The sequence below is a fragment of the Opisthocomus hoazin genome, chromosome Z, assembly GCF_030867145.1.
Source record: "Opisthocomus hoazin isolate bOpiHoa1 chromosome Z, bOpiHoa1.hap1, whole genome shotgun sequence".
Taxonomy (NCBI): Eukaryota; Metazoa; Chordata; class Aves; order Opisthocomiformes; family Opisthocomidae; genus Opisthocomus; species Opisthocomus hoazin.
Genome location: NC_134454.1, coordinates 19,527,870 through 19,550,905, shown reverse-complemented (window position 1 = coordinate 19,550,905; position 23,036 = coordinate 19,527,870). Strand labels below are relative to the sequence as shown.

Sequence of the window (23,036 nt, the reverse complement as noted above, 5' to 3'; positions counted from 1 at the left end):
TGCCTTAACAAGGAAAGGAATTACTTGTGTCTTCTTTATCTCGACCTATTATGGATTTGAAGGCTGTTCTCATGCTCTGTACAACCTTTTGTCTTCTAAACCTGACAAAATTTATTTCTTACACTTTTTCTTTAGGCAGCATTTTCTTAGCCTTTCTCATTCTTGTTCCACACTGCAACTTATGTACCTCTTCCAGTTAAAGCCTTGCAAGCATCATTATCTCCTCTGTCTTACCACAGCACAGAAAGACACTTACTAGTTATAATATAGAGTTGCATTTGGGATTCTTACTCAGTTTGAAGTCTGCTGTAGCCTTAGGTCTTCCTCTGTGCTCATCAATCCTTCTCCATTTTTTGTGTGTGCATTTTGCTTTTTACTTCTGGTATTTAGACTGCATTTCTCTCTGCTGAATTCTGTTATTCATGTAACTATTCCCATTTATCATGTTTATTTATTTTATCAGATTCCAGCCCTGCTCTGTAAAGCACCTGCAAAGCCTTTACCTCGGAACTATGCTCGTGTACTCTTGCTTTCGCATCTGACTTGTTCACTGAAAATACTGAACACCGCTTCCCCAAGCTGAACATCTGTGAACTGATGCCTCTTCCTATTTGATAGCGATGGCTGCAGTCTGTATTTGAGGGGGGAGGTGTCTATCTGCTGCACACACGCTTCGTGGTGATTTCATTTAGACCAGTTTCCCTAGTTTGCTTATCTCAGCCCTTTGGGACTGCGTTGAAGACTTGTATAGTCAAAATGCAACTTCAACATCAAAATGATATGATGGCGGTTACTGATGTGGTTTGCTTGTACACTAATGATTCTTCCTCAGTTTCAAACATTCCTATCCAAAACTTCCATCATTTTATAAATCTTACTAATGTTGAGTTTGGAGAAAATAAAACACTTCCGTATGTCCTGAAGTGCTGTAAGATGTCCGATGTAGTCACACCACTACATCATGTTCTTGATACCTCCTGTTCTGAAGCTTCACGAGATGGAGGGAAGGGTAGGAGAATATTGACTTTTCTGGTTTAGTATTAGTCTGGCTTCCTCTTTCTTTTCTCTGTTGGAGCTGATCTAAAGTAACTAAAAATCCAGCTGACAGGACAAGAGTGGCTCCTGCCATGTAGAAGCCTGCTCTGTAATCTCCAGCCATGTCCACGATCAGACCTGGAGAGAAACAAATGACAGCAAGGTGATTGTCAGAAAACAGGCTAATATGAATAAGCTCAGCAGTATGAACATATCCTCTCACAAAGGGAATATGCTGGCTACACACTTGTCTTGCTGCTTTCTACATCACGAGTGCATGGAACATCAACCCATTATAACAGCATTTTAAAATTTGAAACACAATTCATGTCTGATTTACTTCGCATATGTGAATTGCTGGTAAAACAAAATGCTACAGAGTTTGAAGCACTTTCCAACCTAAAGCATGGCAGACAATGGCGGTAATGGCAGAAAAAAAGCCAAATCGTGCAGCTTTGTATCTGAGCAGCCCCATGTTCTGTGGTGTAGCTGTCATCAGTTGCTGTCATCTGGACCATAACTGTACAGCATGAGAGATTTTAAAGAAAGAAAGGAGAGGCCTCTGCTGGAGACACACTTGGAGAGGTTGCCTGCAGTGTTAGGGGCTTTCCTGTTCATCATTTGACAAAGAGTCACAGATGTTAACAAAAAGACCCTGGTTTTTAGTAGATTTAAGCCAACCAAAATACCTAATGCCATTGTGTACCGTACTGAAAAAGCAGCAGTATATAGTAGTAAGTACAGCAGCAGTGTATGCGGCAGCATCGGCTGCTCCGCGGGTATGATGGCAGGTCCATTTGTGGGCTGAGGAAGGTGGCTTGCTTGGTCTGCCTTTGGAAACTTTGTCCACATTTAGCGTACTCCCTAGCCCTCGTTGCAATCAAACATCAGTCCTATTATGCCAAGAAACTCTGAATCCAGATCTTTTAGATTTTACTCTTAAAAGTAGCAAAGGAGAGCTTGAGAAGCACTTAGTGTTCCCTCCTCTTCCATGCCTTTTTTTTAAGCTTACTGTATATACACAGGGGAGTCACACTGATCCACAGGCAATCAGTACTAGTGACCAGCCACTATATAAACGTCTTATTATCTTTGTATTTCATTCAGATCTTCCCAACATACTTCTGATACTGTTCTGTCTCAAATTCTTGATAAATCTTCCTGGTTCCTATATTTTCAAAAGTGAATGAAAATGTTTCGTTATTCAGCCTGACCCATTTGTAACCTATTAGTGGTGTCATTACCACAAAAGTCACTATAGTGCATGAGCAGTGGTCTTTGGACGAGGACTCAGATCCACATTTTACAGCTCACATTTGTCATTTTTCTGCCATATCACTTTGCAAGCTTGCAGCTTGTTTGTCTCGCATTTCTCCAAGATGACTTTGTCTTGTTGCCAGCCCATAAATCCGTGTGCTGTCTCATTGTCTACTCTCTGTTCCCACTGTTTTTATGTGCTGCCTCCCCCATTTATTATACTGGCTAGCTCAAATGCCGTCTGAACACAGCAGGCATCTCTGTGAATATTTCCTTGAGGTTCACATAGCCTTGTGTTTCAAGCTGTTCAATTTGACTTTCTGTAGAAACCCTCCCAACAATACCAGCATTTATGCAACACCACTAGCCTCAAATTTCATTTTCTTCTCTGAAAGTATGGATCTGCCTCTTGCCCCAAAGTACACTTTCACAGCGAGAGAGTGGGAGTCCATCAAGTGGTGTTCTGTGGGATTCAGGAAGCAGGAGCACCATCATGCCAACCCTGCCATTCTTCCCTGCTTTCATGTTCAACAGGTATCTCTAAAACCACAGAGAAGAGAGGGAGCTAGATATTTTGTAGCAGAATTAAACTGACTCTCTGTTTTTATATACTTCTGGGTCCAGATACCCCTGAGGTAAAAAAGGGGGAAATTTGGGTCCAGATCCAGATTTTTTTCAGTTTGGGATACCATTCCCCTTTCTTCTTGTAAACTGTATTTGGCAGACTGTCATCTTAACTTACCAGCAAGAGGAGGCCCCACAAAACCTCCAGTGCTTCGAATGAGCATGAAAAGCCCTAGAGCACTGTCAAAATCTGGCATGCCTACAACATCTGCTAGCACTGTAATGTGCACGGCGACTGTTGTACCAAAGAAGAACCCATAGAAGCCAGTGAATATTGCCAAGGACAGGTAGTTATTAGCCAGCGGCAACAGCATCAGGGAAGTACTGATCAGCATAATTGTCATTGTCAGCAAATGAACAGTTTTGGTAACGTGGAGATTGGCATACCAGCCACACAGCAGTCTGCCTGCGAAGTCCACCATAGCCAAAATGGATAGGAGGGATGCAGTCCACGACTCATCTATTCCCAGGCTGTAGCTAAGTGGAACTAAAAATAATGGAGGAACAAAAAAACTCATAGCAGCTAATATGCCAAAAACGGCATAAAGCACAAACTCCGGTCGCCTCACAAGCATCCAGTTGAAGGTTTTCTGTGTGATGGGAGACACATCTTCTTTGTCCATCCTGGATGCACCATTGCCCGGCGACGTCTCAGTTCCAGAACAGCTAGCCTCAAGGAGGCGGCTGCTTGCCAGGGGTCGCATCAGCACTCCACAGACACAAATGTTGAGTTGGATGCCACCTATGATCAAGAGGGCACCTTTCCATCCATATTGACTAATCAACCACTGGAAAAATGGCCCAAACGTGAATGCAAAGGCGCATTCTCCAGCACTGGCAATAGCATTGGCCAAAGCTCTTTTCTTGGAGAAATAATGGCTAACAATGCTAACGGCTGGTGTCCATGAAAATGAAATCCCAAGTCCTGAAAAACACCAATGCAAATAGCACCAGTTAGACACTCTTGAGGTATTTTGTGAAGGTGGAGATTAAAGCAGTCAGTGCTCCAACATCTGCAAAGTTAAAAACTGGTAAAAGAAGAACGTTTTTATTCCTAGCAGAAGCATGAGCTCAGCTGTACTATGTGCAAGAGTATAAATGTGGCGTATGTTCTATAAGAATAAGTTTTATGTTAAAGCAAAAAAGCAGTAGAAAGTATACACTAATATAGTCTCACTGTGGAAAAAATAATAGTTGGCTTGACAAGTTTGCCACTGGGTGAGAAATCACATGGCCATGCAGCTGAAACTAGACAGATCTCAGAGTGTCCCCGCTGTCCTCATTAAGGCCAGTACTGGATCAGATCACTGGGTTAAGTAGAGCTGTGTTCAGGCTGGAAAGTAAGGGAGGACGTGAAGGAAGCTGGTGTATTACCTCTGTTTGCTCCTCGTTTTCTTGCCGGACTGCTTTGAGCAGGCTTCAAACCTGCTCTAACTCAGAGTGATTTTAATGGCTCCCTAGAAACTATTTGGCAGCCCAGGACTGCCAAAGGGCTCAAATTCCAGACATTTTCTCAGGCATCCAGCATGGAACTGGGAATGGTTTATTTTATTCCCTGCCAGCTTTGCTTCCTGTTCCAGGAAAATCTGCTAGCTGTTGGAGACAAGTTTCTGGCCTGTTTTCACCTGGAGTAAAGGAAAGGATTGGAATCAACTGAAAGCCTGGGCCTGTGTTCAAACCAGAAGATTGATAGGAAGTACAAAATTTGGGATCTCTGTGTCCTTGTACTTCAGCACCCTTTAGGTTCTTTAAATCTTCACAAAGCTCTTGGCTCTGAGTAAAAAACAAAGTACTTTTCATTTTCTGGTTGTGTGTAATTTGCAGGTGAAAATCACTAACATCTAATTATTCACCTTCTTTGTCATTGCAGGTTTCTAGGACAAATTCTTATTTCTAGAGCGGCACATGACGGAAATGACCTTTAAAGAAGGTTGCTGGTTCTAGCTGGTCATAAAATCAAAATAGAAATCAGATTTTAAAACTCCTACCATTAGCACCTTCAAATAAGGTGCAACTCTCTGAGTTGCTGGTGAAAGACATCCATAGAGCCATAAAGTCATACCTTGTAGGAAGCCAGTCGTTGCATACATCCAGACCATGTTGAGTCCAAGAAATCCCAGCGCCATTCCTGAAAAAGCCAGGAGCCCTCCAGTGATCACAACTGCCCGATGAGTGTATCGTACACATAGTGAGCTGGCAACAGGGGCTGGATGAGCAGCAAAATAGGAGAAAGATACGTTAGGAACATTAAGCTGATTGACAGGATTGAACAATTTGAAGGAGAAATACCCTTACAATGCTTGTCTCAAACAGCCCGACTTCTGCTGGACAGGGGGGGTCAATTGGGATTTTAAAATTGGATCCTTGCTGATAGGGAAATGACTGTCCCTGGTGCACAGATTTTAAAATATATTCGAAATATGGGGACTTTTTTAAAGGGAAAGAACATTTCAGTGCCTTCCTTGCAGAACAGTTCTACTGAGTTTCATGTAAGGATGCAACTAGAGATACGACAGAAATTTGTGTGGTGTTTTAACAGAAAGTGAAACCCCAGCCATAGAATCTCTAGGTTAATCTATAAAAATTGTATTCTTCAGAGTGTATTATTGACATGTTGGTGTGAAAACTTTCTGGAGAAAAATATTTTTTATCTTCTAGAGCTTTGCAAAATCATCTGTTCATGGAATTGCAGATGTTTTATAAAGGACCAAAAATGAAGGCTTATTCTGAGGTAATATTTTTCCAGGAAATTTGCAGTTCATTTCTTAATTTTTATTTCAGTGGCACAGTTTCTCTCAGCAGACTGCCGGAATTCTTCAACACATGGGGGCAAAGTTGTGCCAGGTACAGAGCTGACTTTGTGCAGCAATTCCAAAACCCAAGGCACTGGACTCTAAGCACTGTCTCGAAGCACCTGAAATGTTAGGGATATTTTTGCTTAATTAAGGACCAGCTGTACTGCCTGTCTGTTTTTCCATCAGCATCACAGAGTTAAGATCAAGGCCATACCTGCCATGGAAAGGTACTCGCTGTTCTGTGGGGATAGTTTCAAACCCCAAATATGGGATATATATATTTTTTTTTTTAATAACCGTGGCCACTAGAGGGGACCCAAGTAACACCCCGGACAGCACCAGAGCTCAGTGGGGTTCCATAGTGCAAACAGGGAATCAGCTCCCTACAATCTATTAATATTCTGAAAATTGGAGTTCAGGGATAAAATCAAATTTGGTTACTGCGCACCATGCTTATAAACTGAAATAAGTGGGGAGACAATGAAGAGAGGGCAGTCAGCAAGGGAGGTTTGACAGTAGTCAGTAGGGGCAGGTTGTTGTACGATCACCTGTGATAAGTAAGATAAGAATAAAGAGAATTTGGTAGCTAGGACAAGTGAAATAAACCTGGCAGAGAGATAGTAATGGCTGTGAAATCTGCAGGACATACATTGTCTGGCAACAGGTAGCTGGCAGAAGTTATACAACCTCCAAATGTCTCATCAGCATTTACAGCAAAACTACAATGATTTGATAATCATGTAAAAATGATACTGGAATTCAGCCATGGTCTGTAAGATGTAGTGGAAAGGATGAGACAGGATGAAGTATATATAGTTGGAGAATCCTACACATACGATGAACAAAAGAAAAGTAGCCTCAGGATAAAAAGAGAGATCCAAGGAAGTGCTTAAAAACAAGAGAAAAATCAGCAGTTAGAGCAGAAGTACTACCAAAAAGCAACTTTTTAAATAGAGAATGAGAAGAAATCGGCAGAAATCAAACATGGGACAGCAGGAAGAAGAAAGAAGCTAGCCACAGAACTGGAAATGGAGAAGAGAGCTAGGGTCCAGAGTCTGATAGGATAAAGGGCAATACACAGAAAACTTGCAAACAATGGAAAGGGATGACGATCGCAAGTGCAAAGAGAAAGGTGAAGGGAGATGCACATCAGTACCAAGAGAAGGCCTATGTGTGTGATGGGGAGAATCGCTGCTGTGGTAAATTGAACCGCCTGTTGCCAGTGCAAACCCCAAACATAGAAGCACGTGCTCTCCTTCCACACAAGACACAGAGCTGCTGTTGAAAGGATCCAAATGGGAAAAATTAGCAATTCACTGAGCATCCTTCATACTGAGCCAAATGACACTGAATGTTTCCCAGAGGAACATATCAAGAAAGACTAGGCCAGGCCAGGAAAGATGCTCAAAGAACTGGAGGCTCAGATGATCTTCAGCAGAAAGTCTTCTGGTCCCTATAAATGAAGCAAAGGCACGAGAAGATACGAAAAATTACCTAGTGACCCAAGACATTATGAACTGCTATACAGAAGGGTTTTGGAATGTTTAGTCATCAAGCTGTATTCAGTGAAAGAGGATTATTTTCTTAGGATTTCAAAGGATGAAAAACAATTTCTGCTGAAAATTGTAGCTGCCTTCTTTGAAGTAGGCCAGCCTCACACCTGGTTAGGCAAATACAGTTTTGCTCATTTATAATTCATATTATTATTTAATATGGTCTATCCTTGACACATTCCTATATAATGTAAATATATATTAAAAAAAAACAAAACAAACAAAACCCCCAAAACCTAAAACAGGACTTTGAGTTCTTTTATCCTCCTATGTTGGCTTTTTTTTCTCATTAAGCTCATATGTCTGAAAGACCAAATAGTATCACAACAGGTCAGTGATAAGTCTGATTTGTAAACCAAATTGATAGATCCCCATTTATTAATTTCTGTAGTCTGTGAAGTAGGTGGAAAAGCAGGTTTTTCATTGATTTTTCAATTAATTATTTCTGTAAGAATTAAACAAGCTCTAATACTGCAAATCAAGCATCAAGGATAGCAGTTTATGGAACCAGTAAATTCTTTCTAACTCATGACTTGCTTTGTCTTTTTACTTTGACTTTGAATTACTGTTTTGTTCTTTTGAGTAAATTTTTCAAAGAAAGATCAGTTGCTCATGACCTTTGAAACTACTGCAATTACAAGCAAAAATACTGATAGGTGTGGACTGAGTAGGATGCATATAATTACACAGTGTCTATGCAATGAAGTGTATTCACAAACAAAATTATAATAGCATTTATTACGTAAGGATACTTCCCTATTGCAACTATATATATCTACATGGGAATATGCAGAGTGGACTTCACAAATTCTGTACAGTTTGTGCCTGCACACATTTGGAATCCTCACCATAATGGTGAAGGATCATCCAGTTTAAAAGGACACAAAGGACACTGTAAACAGCTGAGAGTCAAAAACAGTATGTTTGATATTTTTCTCCATTTGGTGAGATGTGGTATTTGACCTCATCCCATAGCTCATTGCCTTTGACTGGGATAGTTCACTCTCTCTTCCCTTACTCCCTGCTTGCGTGGTCTTGTCTTCCTTATGTTCTCTATAAGCGAACTGATTTTTTTTTCTTTTCAACTCAGTGAGTTTTCTGTTAGATCAACGACTTGAAATCATTCTAAGGGGAAGAAAGGAGACCCAGAACTGTCAATACATGGAAGGAAGGGGGATCTTGGTGAAGACAAAAAGGAGAAATGGGGGAAAGCAGGACTGAGAGTTCACCATTTTGGTAGCAGACGGCTTATCTGCTAGGCAGGGTCAGGTCACAGTCCTTATGACTTGAAGTACGTTGAAAAAGTAACAGTCATTGTGAGATCAGTGAAAATGCACAAACTGGTTTAAGAGCTTGATCCAACAAGCTCTGCAATTCTTAGGACTGTCTCAAATGAGTTTGATTTAAAGCCTGTAGGAAAATTGAATCATGAGTCTAGGTACATGAAGTTCTTGAAGGTAATCAGGTTCCCATGTATACAGAGCATCCTCATTAACCCATTCCATGTCTGAGGCATGGATACATTTTTATGAGAGGAAGCAAACGCCAATTTTCTGTAGAGACAGAAGAAGGAAGTATTGTCCTTACATATTTTCATTTTGTGGAGTTTTTTAAGGAAGTTCTTCAAGATGTCTTGAGTAGTTAAGACATTAAAATAAAATGCTAGAGGAGCACTTCTACCTACCTCCTAAATGAAAGATGGCAATAGCTACTGATGTGATCCAGGAAGTGGTGCTTGCAAGTTCATCAAAGTGCTGCTGGATTTCAACAAAGAACAGACCAAAAGTCTTGAGGACAGCAGCAGTGAGACCCATCACCATGAAGGCTGATACTACCACAACCCATCCATAGCCACCATCAGGTGGATTGCGGTCTTTGGCCTGCATCTTTTCTAATTCTCAGGTCTTCTCTCAGTAATTTTTGCTGGGGTGGTAGTGATGGTGGTGAGGATTTTTAACAGATCTGCAAATTAGTAGAAGGCCCAGTGTTAGAAATAAAAGATTCTAGGAACAGCTTACAGAAGTAATCAACAAGTGAAAACACAATATGCATTTCACTGGTTTGACTGAAAATATTACCGGGGAAACAGATGCCACAGGAGACAGAAGACAGAGTAGAAAGTAAAACAAAGACAGTAAAAAAATGAAGAAAGGAAAACTATTCAATTAAGGAGGACAGAAAAAAGAAGTATGCAGATGTAAAAATAGAAGACTATGGGAAAAGAGACGCAGACACTAAGATTGTCAAAGATATGCCCAGGATCCTACCCATTCTAGTAACATCAAGAACCTTATCCCACCCATCAGACCAATACATTATAGTAAACAATTAGAAAATTAAATGCCTGACAGGATACCATACTTTCTAACAGTCTCTAGGTATTGCAACATACCTCACAAACTTCAGAGCCATCAAGGCGGTTGTTTGTACCCATCAGCCTCTTGTCATAATTGTGTGTAAGGATGAGCCTAATTATATTTGCTAAGTTGCTCCTATGAGTGGTATTATTAGTGTGACAGAATAAGAGGTAGAAAAAAAGAAAATATTCCTAACTTTAAAAGGGCAGGAAATCTGTCAGTTTTGATCTTCTGAGTATCCACGCAAATGGAAATAAATAGAAGCTACTTCACTTATCTGGAAGTCTGAACATAGTGGACTTTCCATTCCTGTAATGGCAGCCCCTCAGAGAAAGACTTCACCTTCCATTTAGCAAATACCAAAATGACATCGAAAATCAAAAGAATTCAAGTTGAAGATACTGACTGTGGGATCTTTTCAACCTTGATACTCTCTATTTAACCATGGTGTAAGTTCCAGGAATACTGCAAACCTGTTTTTTCTGTTTGTGCTTTGTCTCTGAAATCCCATGTGAAGCGGCAACTTTGACTAAAGAATGGGAAGGTATAAACTTAATGCTAACTCTCACGGTTGTTGTAAGCAATGGTCTAATTCAGAACCACAACAATAATTTCTTAGTAAATCCAGTGGCAATAGGTCTTCTCCCTGTGTAAACAGGGTGCTTATAGTCTCAAAAATGGTATTCAAGATGAAACCGGGTGTTATTCTGGTCCCTGAGGAGTGTATTACAGAGCCAGTATTAGATATGTACTGGACGTCTGAACACTACCTGTGCACTGTAAAACTTTTGAGCTCCCTGCCACGTAATACTATGGATACTAAAATTTTACATGGAAATACTAGATAAATCTGTGCTGTACAAAGCTAATAAGGATTACCAAATGCTTAAAAACGGTCCCTGGCTCAGGAAGTCTCCAAGCTGCACGTAGTCAGAAACTGAGAAGTATGATATGCTTAGTCTATTCTTAATCTTAAACGTTCCCTTTTGGCCTGGGTGAATATAGCTGTTTTATAGTGTGAGTAACTTGCAAGGAACACTGTGTAAGAATTCCTCAACATTTGAGCATTTATAAACATTCATGGCTCCAGCACTGCAAAGCATTTTTGCCAAAACTTGGCACATGCTTCCTTCCGCAGGCATCTTAACAGGCAAGCACATCTTATTAAACACATAACTGAAAAAACATATTTCCCGTTAGAAGTTTTGTGACAAACTTGGAGGAATCATGCAGTGCATGGAGGACATAGTATCCGGCTGAGGGAGGGAAACATTCCAACTATTTTCCTGTTTCTTCATGGACACTAAATTCTAAGTGGGCATGTTGTACAAAATGCAGGAGACTGAAAAAAACACGGCACAGGAAGCAGTCTTGTTGTAAGAGGGAGAATGCGAGCTGAAGATGTACTGTACTTAGGTTCATCTTCCCTGTGTGCGGCTGGGAAAGATGAGGGTTAAGGGAATCCACACCACTAGAAGTCATCCAGTACAAAGCAGCAGCCACTCGTCCTGTGTTCGCCCCACTGGGGTACATGATCTCCGGAGGACCTAAAACACTGCAGCAGGGTGGGGGAAAGAAGCCATCAGAGCCTTGTAGGGATCAGAGGCAAAATCATTCTGCTGCCATGTGTCTGGCTCAAGCTTCGGACTAACATGTGGCACTGGACACATCTGCATGACAGGCATAGTGAGACAGATTAATCAGTTGCACAAGGTCTCAGACAACATCTTGAAAAATCTTAAAATGTAGACACAACAGAAGGAGGAATGCTTTGTGGCTGAGGTCTGTTTGAAGGAATCTGGTTTTCATTCCCACAATTTCTGGGTGACCTTGAGCAAGCTGCTTGATCTTGCTGTGCCTCTGTTTCCTCAGTTGTCAAATGCAGCTAATACTTTCAAAGGTCATGCATTTTTGTGAGGTTGAAAATGGTAATACTTGTATTAGTGCTGAGATACTATAAGAAAATACAGAAACTAGATCAAGCTACAGCCATGTCTTCTTGTATTGCTGGGCTCAAGTGGCATGGTCGTAATCTGTTCTGCGGCACCAAAGAACAGAAAACAGGATGCAACACTCTGGCTAAATGAGCCTGCCTAGGCAGCGTGATACTGATGTTGCTGCACTCTGCATGGACACGCCTGGGCAAGGGATTATGATTTCTGCTGCAAGACAGATAGGAGAAATCCTGCTACTTACCAGGCAGCACCCAGACTAACACAGGCATGATAAAATCTACTGCTTCCTGACACCACCCAGCGCCCTTCACCTTCATTAGGCAAACTCAGCCCTAGGAGGAACATAAATCAGGCCCTACTGCTCGCAACACTTAAATGAACAGTCTTTTTCCTGACCACAAATACATCTTCTAGATCACAGCTCAGAGTTTAGGCTCCAGTCTCTTTCAATGATCACACTGTTACATACAACTCCAAAACAAAATTACTGTTTCAGTTGTGTGATTAACTAATGAGGTAGCTATCTCCCACGAGCCCTACAGGTTTGAAAGCAGTGCAGCAACGTACTGTAGGGAGTTGCTGGAATGCCTGAACAGAGTAGGAGAAAGTGCAGATGACGCAATGGGTGGACATGTTGTTGCTGACACCATGCTCTGCCGCCTTCTTCACTTGCAAGTGAAAGCTTACTACAGGCATGTAATTGAGAAAAAGCTGTGCTGAAAGAAACACCCAGGACCTCTTTCCGCTCTTAGCTATTGACTAATGCTAAATGGTAAGGTTTTAATGTCTTCACTCGCTCCTCTTGCCCCTGAAACTAACCTTTTAAAACAAAGGAGGAAAAACCTGTAGGGAAAGCCCTTTCTGTTGTGCTTGGCCACACACAAGACCCCTCAAAGAATGTAAAGACATGCCTTGAAGCATTAGCGTTCTGCACTAGTGCATTAGTGTTCACCTAGTCATGCCCTACAAGTTCTCTCCAAGCTGTTTCGGCTTTTATTCATGTCAATGATTCAGAAGGTTTATCAGACAATAATAAAAATAAATCATACAAAGGTTGTCTGACTGCTTGCATTTTAGGGTGCCATATAAACTTGTGAAGACTGATACTTGCATTACTTGGTTATCTTGCATTCCGTGTTCTGATTTGTTTTTTACAGAAAAGCAAATAAGTTTAATGTATTTTCTGCACACTGCAGAACAACTTGGTGGTTGGTGGAACCAAGAAAAGACTGTTGTTGCCATGAGTCCTAGTCTTGTTTCCATGCAACTCACACATAAAGTTCCCTAAGTAACTGTAGTCACTCTCTGTGAGATGCTGGGTGGACTCACTGTGAGCAGGTGACACTTAGCACTCTGCAGAAACACGTTCCACAAAAAGACAAAAAAGGCAAGTACTAAGTTTTTCCATGCTTAGATGAAGAAAATGTGACTTGTTAGTCGGGGTTTGGTTTGGGTTTCCAGTACAAGCATGGTACTTTACCTTGAGTTTGGACTTAAAAAAAAAAAAAAAAAAGAAAAAAAAAAAGAACAGACTTGATTTATGCAAAGGCAAAACTACTTTTACCAAAGGCTGATATTGGGACAGAACCACCAACCAGACTACCCTGAAGAAGAAACAATTCAACATAATCAACTACATAAAACTAAATACAAAGCAGATCTTTAATGAATTGACAACAGATTAGCTAATTTAATCTTGTTTTAATAGTTACATTAGAAGAAAGATGGAAAGAAACACAGAAATAAATTCTGACATGCTGAAACTTCCTTCACATACGTGCCTTTGTGCACAGCCAGGGAACAGGTACTTACTATGTTTGTCACACTCAGATACCTTCTGGTCTTCATCGAACGCTCAGCCTGGCTCTGCTGATGCTCTCATGCCACAACAGTTTCAAATACAAGCCGTGCTAGTTAATGCTCTTCAGACACAAATTCAAGAGGACCTCTTGATAAAATTCTCTTTTCTACCTTCATTAATGTCATTTTAGTAACAAAGTCTAATGAACATGATCTATAACACAATTTACTGACAAGGCATATCAGAATGGAAAAGAGAGGCTGAATGCTCTGAGCAGCCAGTTTGAAGTAACAAAAATAGAGCATAGCATAAAGAAATTACCTTACCTGGGTAACCCAGGCTTGTATGGGATATGAAGCTCTTCCTTCACCTTCCAGTTGTATGTAAGTTCTTGAGTTGTGCTGCAAACCACCAGGTCATCTTACTCATTTTTCCTGGTACACACGGTCTTACCTCAACAAACCAATCTGTCTCATTCAGGATGTGTAAGCTGTCAGATTTTATAAGAATCCCCTCCTCCCCTCCCCAAAAGTCATTTGACTCCACCTACAATCAGAAAAACAAAGTTCTGTTCTGACTAGAGATCAGAGAAAGCAAAATCAGGGATGGCTGGAGGGAATGAGAGAAGGAAGGCAAATTTTATATCTGCGCTGTACTCGTACTGGGCTTGGAAATTTCAGATGTGTCAGCTGACCTCAAACTCCCTCGTGTTATGGGGCAGTTACTGCCAATGTTTGTTCAAATATGAAATTTATTCGTGGCTTCTCAGTGACTGTGCTGTTGGGTGATGTTGGCTACAGCTGAGCAGCACATAGCCTTCAGCAACTACAGAAACGACAGGAAGCTTGAATATGCTCTCCAGGTCCCGAGCCTGCAACACCCGGACGGTCAGAACCTTTCACCACATCACAGCAGTCCATTTGTTGTGCAATTTGTTTTTTTAAGGGCTCCAAACTCCTTATGTACTGCTGGATCTCATAAAGCTTTTATCCTGAGCTTTCACTGCTGGTTTATTATCACTGATTCTGTGTTTCCTAACAATTTGCCATGTACTTAGCTCATGGTGGCCACAGCCTGCATTGTAGTAGTTGGGGGGAAGGGTGGGTTGTCACAGTAGCTTGTCGCTTTTTATAGTCTTTTTATTTACATGCTTGTGCGCTTACCTTGTGACTTGATCAGTAATCTGCTTAGTTTGTGTGTGCTAAGGGGAAGTATGAACGTACGGATTGGTCAGTTGACTTGCCTAACTAAGACACAGATGTATTTCATATTTTGGAGCATTTTTGAAGTGGGAAGTCAGCAAGATTGTATGGTAACATTCTAGTTTTCTTTCACTGGGATGATTCTGTAGGACTGTTTTGTAGGGCTGGAGAAGTCAAAAGCATGGCAAAGAAAAATTAGGGTATAGTTCTGGCAGCGTATTTAAGCGTGCACTGCTGACAGAAAAGTTGCTGCCATCCCTTCTTCACCTTCCTGCTACCATGTGGGCCTTTAAACAGTGAACCAGACCAGTGAACTGATCCAGCTGGGCAAAACACCACCCTCAGTTCGGAGAAATTCATTCAGGGCTACAAGGATGGTGAGGGGACAGGAACATCTCTCCTATGAGGAGAGGCTGAGGGAGCTGGGCTTGTTCAGCCTGAAGAAGAGAAGGCTGCGAGGGGACCTCATAAGTGCTTATAAATATCTGAAGGGTGGGTGTCAGGAGGATGGGGCCAAGCTCTTTTCAGTGGTGCCCAGTGACAGGACAAGGGGCAATGGGCACAAAATGAGGCACAGGAAGTTCCGTCTGAACATGAGGAAGAACTTCTTCCCTCTGAGGGTGACGGAGCACTGGAACAGGCTGCCCAGGGAGGTTGTGGAGTCTCCTTCTTTGGAGATATTCAAGACCCACCTGGACAAGGTCCTGTGCAGCCTGCTGTAGGTGACCCTGCTTTGGCAGGGGGGTTGGACCAGATGACCCACAGAGGTCCCTTCCAACCCCTACCATTCTGTGATTCTCTGATTCTGCGTGCCTTCACAATGCAGAAGGCAGGAAACAGTGGCCAGGAATGAAACTTGGCAATGGGGCTGCTTAATCCAGAGGAAAAATTCACATGGCAATTGTGGCACGACTAGTATGTTCACACACCCTGTGAAGATGCCAGCCTGGAAACTCTGCCTTTAGACAAGCAAAGGTAGGTGACTCCCGTGGTGCCACTGAGGAATGATAACTGAATTGTGCACTTGCTTTTAAGTCAAAGTTTCAGCGTAACTTGTCGGCAGTGACACTACTCATGTCTCCCTTATTCCTTCCCCCCCAACACTGGAGGCAGTTACATGCTATGCTGCTGCCCAGCTTCTGTCTGAGCAACCGGGGAGGCCGTGAGCTGAAAGATGTCCTTATACCAGATTTTCTTATACCCTGATATAGACTGGATCCGTAGGTCTGGTTCTTTTCACAATTTTACTTTCCCTCCTAACTCTGTAGGCCTGCATTACCTTTCGAAGCCCCACTATGAAAAAAACAAACTGTGTAGCAATTGTATGCACATAGATGGATAACACAAACCAATATTGTCCAGACAGATATGCATATGACAGTGATCATGATAAACAAGACTATATTTCTTACATAGCTAGAGCTGTAAACCAGATGGAGACAAAGAGCAATCCAAACCGATTTTGTTGATCATAGCAGAGATGAAGCCTCTCTGGACAACGTACGCCAGCGTTGTACCACTCTCATTGTGATTTTTTTCCCCTAGTATGTAATTTGAACTTTCCTCGCTGTAGCTTACGACTTTGGCCTTCTGTCCTTCTCCTGTGCCACTCAATGGAAAGCAAAAGACAATTCTTCATATGACCACTGCAGGCCTATGGAGGGTTTTGAAGTCTGGTGCCAGTTGCACTGAACTTCTGTTCAGTCCAATAGAAAACACGGCAACATAGAAAATGAGGTATAATGGATAGCCTAGTGAAGAGGAAGGACAGCTGCTTGAAACTATCAAGCCTAGGAAGTACTACATAAGAATATGCCATGTAACCAAAATGAGATTTCCATTAATAGTTTGTATCCATTTTTTTAATATATTTTAAATGCATGAGACACATTAGTTCTTAGGAATCAGACAGTAAGTCGGCAGTCAAATGAGAAGAAGACTTTAAAGATTAACAGCCTCAAGGGTTTTTCTTGTATCTGGTAAAATAAATTGGACAAGAGCAGGATTCTTTGTAGTAAGGAGTCTTGGAAAGACTTCCTTGCTATTTTGAGTTTGTTATTCATGAATAATTTTTCATTATTCCAGTACTGTGTTATTTTCTAGTCATGGAGGTTCAAGTCTATAGACAAAATAATGATCTCTGGAACAGTTCATCGGTCAGTCCATCAGATTATTTTTTAATATTATATTCACTGAAATTATTAGAGATTATGTGCAAAGGAACATTGTCATGGCCTCTCATGACTGTGGCTTAAAAATGGAATGGTATTATTGATAGTACCCTGAATGTTCACTTTCTACAGTCCTTCCTACACATACATTTAATCTTTACGCATATCATTTAGTTTTGGTCATCCAGAACTACTATTAAGAATTATTACCATAGCATCTTTTGCTCAACTGATCAGGCTAAAATATTATTTTACAATTTTCTGTCAACATGTGGAATCTTTATGCTATGCCTGCAGCTTTGTACAGTACTTCTAATAATCTCCTGTTTTTCTCCACATTTTACATTTCAAAATCAAATCTAAGCCCCTCTCGTTTCTCCTTAAGAAATAAGAAAAAAAGGTAGACTGCAGTTCTACAAATACTACTTACATTACGTCTTATTTAGCATTTTAGTGTTTTAGAATACTCTGAAGAGAGCTTTCAGGTTTCCATTCATACATTGGAGAAAACAGTTTATTCCAGGTGGCAGGAAGAGTCACTTCTGTTCAGAACTACTTTGTCTGCTCAGCTTTCGCTGCATCCGAGGGCTACCTTCCACTTTAAGTGCTTGAGTGAGCACAAAATATGTTCATAGGTAGACTGCTACACGAAATATTTGGTGTGAAGTGAAATGAGAATCTGCCTGGAACATCTGTACTTCAGAGAATAACAGTGATTCATGATTAGGAAGAGATTATGCTTAAACTCTGTCCAGTCAAGTCATAAGGAATTATTTACCCATTTTGGAGTTAGCCATGTCTTGGCTTTTACTATTAGGCTTGTAAAACAAAACTGGCAATGGTTTAAACAGAAGCTGGCTATACATGGTTTTCGAAATGCCTTTTTCTCAATAATCTCAAAACTGAAATTAATGACTGTGTTGCCTGCTGCTGTAAATGGTTTTGGCTCCATTGATTTCAAAGTTATTGCACCCCTTTTACCACCAGAGAATTTTCTTCACTGATTTCTCAATTGGAAAAGGGCTGCTTTTGCAGAAGACTATACAATACATCTATCTATGGGCTGTTTATTATTATTGTAGTATATATAAGATGTGGAAAACAAGTCTCTGGAGTGTAGTTCCACACGTATGTAAAAGGCCAGCCTGCCACAAATACACACAGAGCCTGGCAAAGTCTCCTAGTAGTCAGCTGTGCTCAAGTAGAAGGACAGATAGCTTAAGAAACCATGCCTCCCACATTCAGCAGTCCTTGGTGGTGACCATGCTTGTTCCTTTACCTGGAACTATGAGCTTTTATCACATACACACTCTTTTTTTTCACTGACCAAAGCTTTCTGAGAGCATTATATAAACAGTAGGCCAAGACAAAATGCAGGTCACATGATCTCTCAACTAAGAATGTATTTATCAAAATGACTGAATCAAAATGACTGTATCTTTGGTTTGTGGTGTTAAATGATTGCCTATCTAATAATTGTCTGAGAACTGTGTGTAGGAGGGGTGTTATCACAGGAAAGAATTGGGAAACTATCATGGAAGAAATAAACAGGCTGGCATTACTGCCAAAGCAGCTGACATGGGATGCTAAACCAAACTTGGTAAGAAATGTAGGTGAGTGTGCAGAGTGTGCAGGTCGTGAAGGAAAAAAAGAGATTAATCTTGATGTGATTAGAGGAGGAGAACCAGGGAGGTGATTCAGTTGCATAATGTTGTTAGGCTTATGAAGGAGGTGATGTCTGTGCTTGTGTTTTGTGGAGATAGGACAGCCGGCAGTGATAGCTGGCAGGTATGGGAGGGGCTGAAGAGCAGAAAGAGGTAGCAATCAAGTGACTGAGTGATTAGGGGTTGGCAGAAGCTGTCAGACTGTACAAGGCAAGATAGTTAATAAATGAAGGATGAATAAATGGCTTATATTTGGATTGGGTTCCAGTTATCCTATTATCAGTTTAACAAGTTGTTATTAGCTTAAGATTGACTGAACCTTTCCAGGCTGGGAGCAAAAGATGAAAAAGCCTTCTGTCCTGAAACCACAGCAGGGGGTGCTGACCGTCCCCCTCCCCTCTCTCCAGGACAACATCAAGCCCTGGCCCCCCTTTAATAACAAAGGGAACGCCGAGCCTGCATGGAAAAGGCGGCAGAGCAGCCATGGGAAAAAAGGTGACAGAGCCTGAACTGACTGCAAAGGGAGGGTACGTCTATCTGAAGAAAGGCTGTTTGTTTTGGTTTTCAACAAGAAATAATCAGTTCGTTTTCTCTATGTAATTATTGGTTGTGGTTACAGCTCCCATTACAAAATAACAGGGAAAGAGAGGGAGCACAGAAAGCGAGTACTGCTACACAGCAAAGGGCGAAAAGCACTGCTTAAGCTTGTAAAAAACCATGGTTTAAGCACAGTGCGGATGCAAGCAACAGTCTGTCTGTACCCTATCAATCTAGAATCTGTGGGTGGTTCTTCCAGTTCTGAAATGAGTGACCAGGGTTTAACCATTCTGCTTAAATTATAGGATGATGGTGGAAATGCCCAATTCTTGGGTACGTCTGGAGTGCTGATGAGGCACATTCTGTCCTCATGTCTTCAGAAGGAGGTAGATATGTTTGGCTAAACGAGCCCTAAAAGTCCTCTGGTTGATGTCTGGGGAAGATTTTTATAAGCATTCAGCTGAGGGCTGAATCAAGGGATATAAGCTCATTAGACTCCCTGTGCCATTTTCTTAAACTAGACTACCATACGCAATGCCATCCAGGACTAGATGCTGTATTGTGGGGCTATGTGATGAAGTGAGGCAAGAAAGACCAAGAAGAAGAAACGCAGACTTCCTTCACAGCATGAAGTGTGCCTGCGTAGAAGAGTGCTCGAAGTGAACAGCCTCCTATATCTGTACTGAATACAGGCCACACAAGACTGCCCTGTATTGTTACAAGGGTGGATTCTTGCACTGAGTTCTTACAAAATTATTCCCGATTTCATTTTTAAGACCAGGGTAGCTACAGATAATGAAGAAGAACACCTGTTGATTCAGAGCAACACTGAATGCTTACCAAGTTTGCAAGGCAAACATTTTCAATGCATACAGAATCACAGGCCGGCCACAGTTCAGGGACGGGGACTGGACTGACATGCGGAAAACAGACTCCACAATCTGTGAGACAGTAGGTATGTTTATTTGGCGCCGGGCGGCACGGGGGGTAGCCCCACCAAAGTCGTGCGCCGCAGACAGTAATTTGCTTCTTCAATTTATACAGTCAAACATTATATATTCATCAAATTTCCCAATCCGCCTATATACATGCATGACCTATCCCTGCTTTGTATTAAAATCAGTTCCAAAGAGTAATTTCCACAGACTCCTCCCAGCTGCACTTGCGCAGTGCCTCCTGTTGGTGGTTGTCGGGGGGTCCCAAGATGAAGGCTCATCCTCTTCCTCACGGTGTTCGCTGATTGACCTTTGTTTTGGGGCAAACAGTTCTCTTCTGGCTCCCATCCAAACTGCAAGGTCAGTCTTAGCCGCTTCTAGGCGACTCCCCAGCCCTTATCGGGAACTACCCCCTTGGTAAGAAAATGCAAGACTTTCTGCCTCAGTTAATTTACACAATAGACAAGCACTCTCAGTTCTCTGCACAGCAACTATCAGGCAGTGCTGCTTCTACTAAATTCCTTACTATTAGGCAAGGCTGCTTCTGCTAAAATCCCCTTAACCCCTTCCTTCAGGACTGTGGGTAGGAATGACCAAAAAAACCCCTTGAAGACAGGGTAGAAAATTGTTTCAATATGAGCTTCCAGTTACAACACTGTGACTATAGCATTGAGGTGACTGATGGGTATATGATTGAAGCAAGGATCGATCCGATGCCTGAGGGAGGAGTGAAGATCTGGCTCCACTGCAGCAGGAGGGCTCAGATGCTCACTGGTCCAACACTGGCTTCAGCGCAGTGAAGCAACATTTTTCCAAACCCACGGGTGTCACTAGCAAAGGCTGACACAACAGGCCCTGGAAACTCAGGATGCAAAATCCGTTTCTCCTTCTCACAGGGTCTCCTGCTTTCTGCTGAGTCCTGATTTCACTTAAAGCTGGTACAGAAGATTCTCCCTGTCAGAGAAGCTATGGGATACTGAGAGGATGGCTGGAACTGCTGCAGTGACAGAAACAGGTTCCCAAGACAGCTGGACAGAACAGACACTTCAGAACTGTGGCAGCATGCTTACGTTAGACCAAACAAACAGCTCTGCCACCCTGCAGGACAGCAACTATTTTACCTTTGTATTTGGCACTGGTGTAGGTGCTGGAATATTACTTCTCCTCTTAGTTCAGCAATGCAGGAAAGTTACTGAAAAACTGGAGACCACCAGAGAACAGTTAGGCGGAGGATGAAAAGACTGGAAAAGTAACCGCTTACAAAGCTCAAGCTTGAAGATGAATGTAAAAGGAGTCTTAATCATAATGTATTAATACCTATAGTGGACCAGAAATCTTGTAACAAGGGGATTTTCAATTTATCCGTCAATGATATAAGAGGATCCAATGGATGGAAAACTGAAGCCAATAAATTAGTACCACAAATTAAGTCACATTTGAATGAGAAAGATGACTATGTGAACAATTTACCAATTATTTGATGGATGCTTCATCATTGTTTATTTTTAATCAACACTAAACACTTTTCTGAAGACAATGTTCCAGTTCTTTTACCCTGAAGAGCCAATAGTGGCCTTAACCTATAAAACGTTCACATTTGCATTTATTTGATAAGCAAGAATGTTATCCTGCTGTCATTTAACTTGGTGTTGCTACCAAGTTAGAAAACAAAGCAGACCCACAGTCACTGTGGCTGAGAGACTGGATTTCTACTTGTTCTGCTTACAACCTAGTTTACAAGTATAATTCATGCTCAGTGAACAAGGGATTTCCCTCTGTTGTGAGCTGACAGAATGAAGCAGCATGGATTGCAAGATACTAGGTCAAGCATCAGCGTTCTTGACATATAGTCAAACCGAATCTATGCTGAATCACTTGTTTGGAAATTAGATCTGATTATCTCAAATCGGTCATTCCAGACTAACAGAGCAATAAAGGGCACTGTATGTGTTGATGTATTTGACCCTGACATACCAGTCATGTCAAAACGTGTAGGCACTGTACCTCCAGCTTAATTCACATCACACAGTGCCCTCCCAAATGCTGTGCTCAGAACAGACGATAAAAGGCCTGTCGGTATTCCAAATATCAGAAGTCTTTCCAATCTAAAGCCAAAAATTACTTCTGAATTTTGAATTATTAAAAATTGTTTTGACCTGTAGCATATGACTGTCATCAAAATCAGTATAGTCAGGTCTTTTTCTTAACTGGGGGGCATTTAATGTTCAAATGAAAGAAAAAAGACAATTAAGAGAAGGATGAAATTCTTTTACAGTTCTAATCCTCAAGTAAGCACAGAGCCAACATAAATGAATTATTTTCTCAAATTGTGTATTACCCTCCTGGAGGAATGGAGGGCCTGTTCTGACACAGTCAAACTGAAATGCAGCAAAATGTGTTGCTGGAGAGGAGCTGCCCCTGCATAAAGCTGCTTAGGTGAGTTTTTGAGGAGTGGTAGCCCCCAGTACTTTAGCACAGATGATATCATACATGAAATCAAAACAGAAGGTGAAAGTCCATATTTGATTCCTTCTTTTGACTTCTCTCTACAACGTGAAGACCTACTTAGGAATTTCAAAGGAGAAATGTAGATCTACACTGAATATCTGGCTGCATCTTTCTTTAAAACCACCTTTCCTCATGTATGCTAGTAATTGTACCTTACCATCATATGTATTATTAATACTGACATTTTCAAAAGGCAGCTTCCATTCCATCGCCATTTCTGGGGCCTTACCTTTAAGTATCATAGAACCATAGAACGCTTTGGGTTGGAAGGGACCTTTAGAGGGCATCTAGCCCAGCCCCCCAGCAGTGAGCAGGGCCATCTTCCACTGGATGGGTTGCTCAGAGCCCCAACGTCGCCTGGAATGTTTCAGGGGACGGGGCCTCCGCTACCTCTCCAGGCAACCCGTTCCAGTGTTTCACCACCCTCATTGGTTGGTTGTGTTGCAGCATTTCAGTGGACTAATTATGCACTTGTATTTTTAAGAAAACATTTACGCTGGAGTTTTTCATAGTAGGGCTGTTTCCAATGTAAGATCTAGTTTTGAGAACCAAATCTGGGGTTACGACTGTCTACTTGTGAAGAGGGAGGCAACTCGGGTTAAGTGGAACAAAAGAAGGAAGGCAAAAAAAAATACCAATCAG

General features: G+C 41.6%; 1 protein-coding gene across 1 annotated transcript; it reads right to left on the bottom strand.

The window, feature by feature from the left end:
• Positions 1-946: 946 nt before the first annotated feature.
• Positions 947-9,150, bottom strand: LOC104330785 (monocarboxylate transporter 13). The gene is made up of 4 exons (XM_009936031.1): positions 8,949-9,150; positions 4,979-5,122; positions 3,035-3,841; positions 947-1,173 (listed from the first exon to the last, which is right to left on the bottom strand). The coding sequence occupies exons 1-4, from the start codon at positions 9,148-9,150 to the stop codon at positions 947-949; spliced, it is 1,380 nt and encodes a 459-aa protein (XP_009934333.1).
• Positions 9,151-23,036: the final 13,886 nt, after the last annotated feature.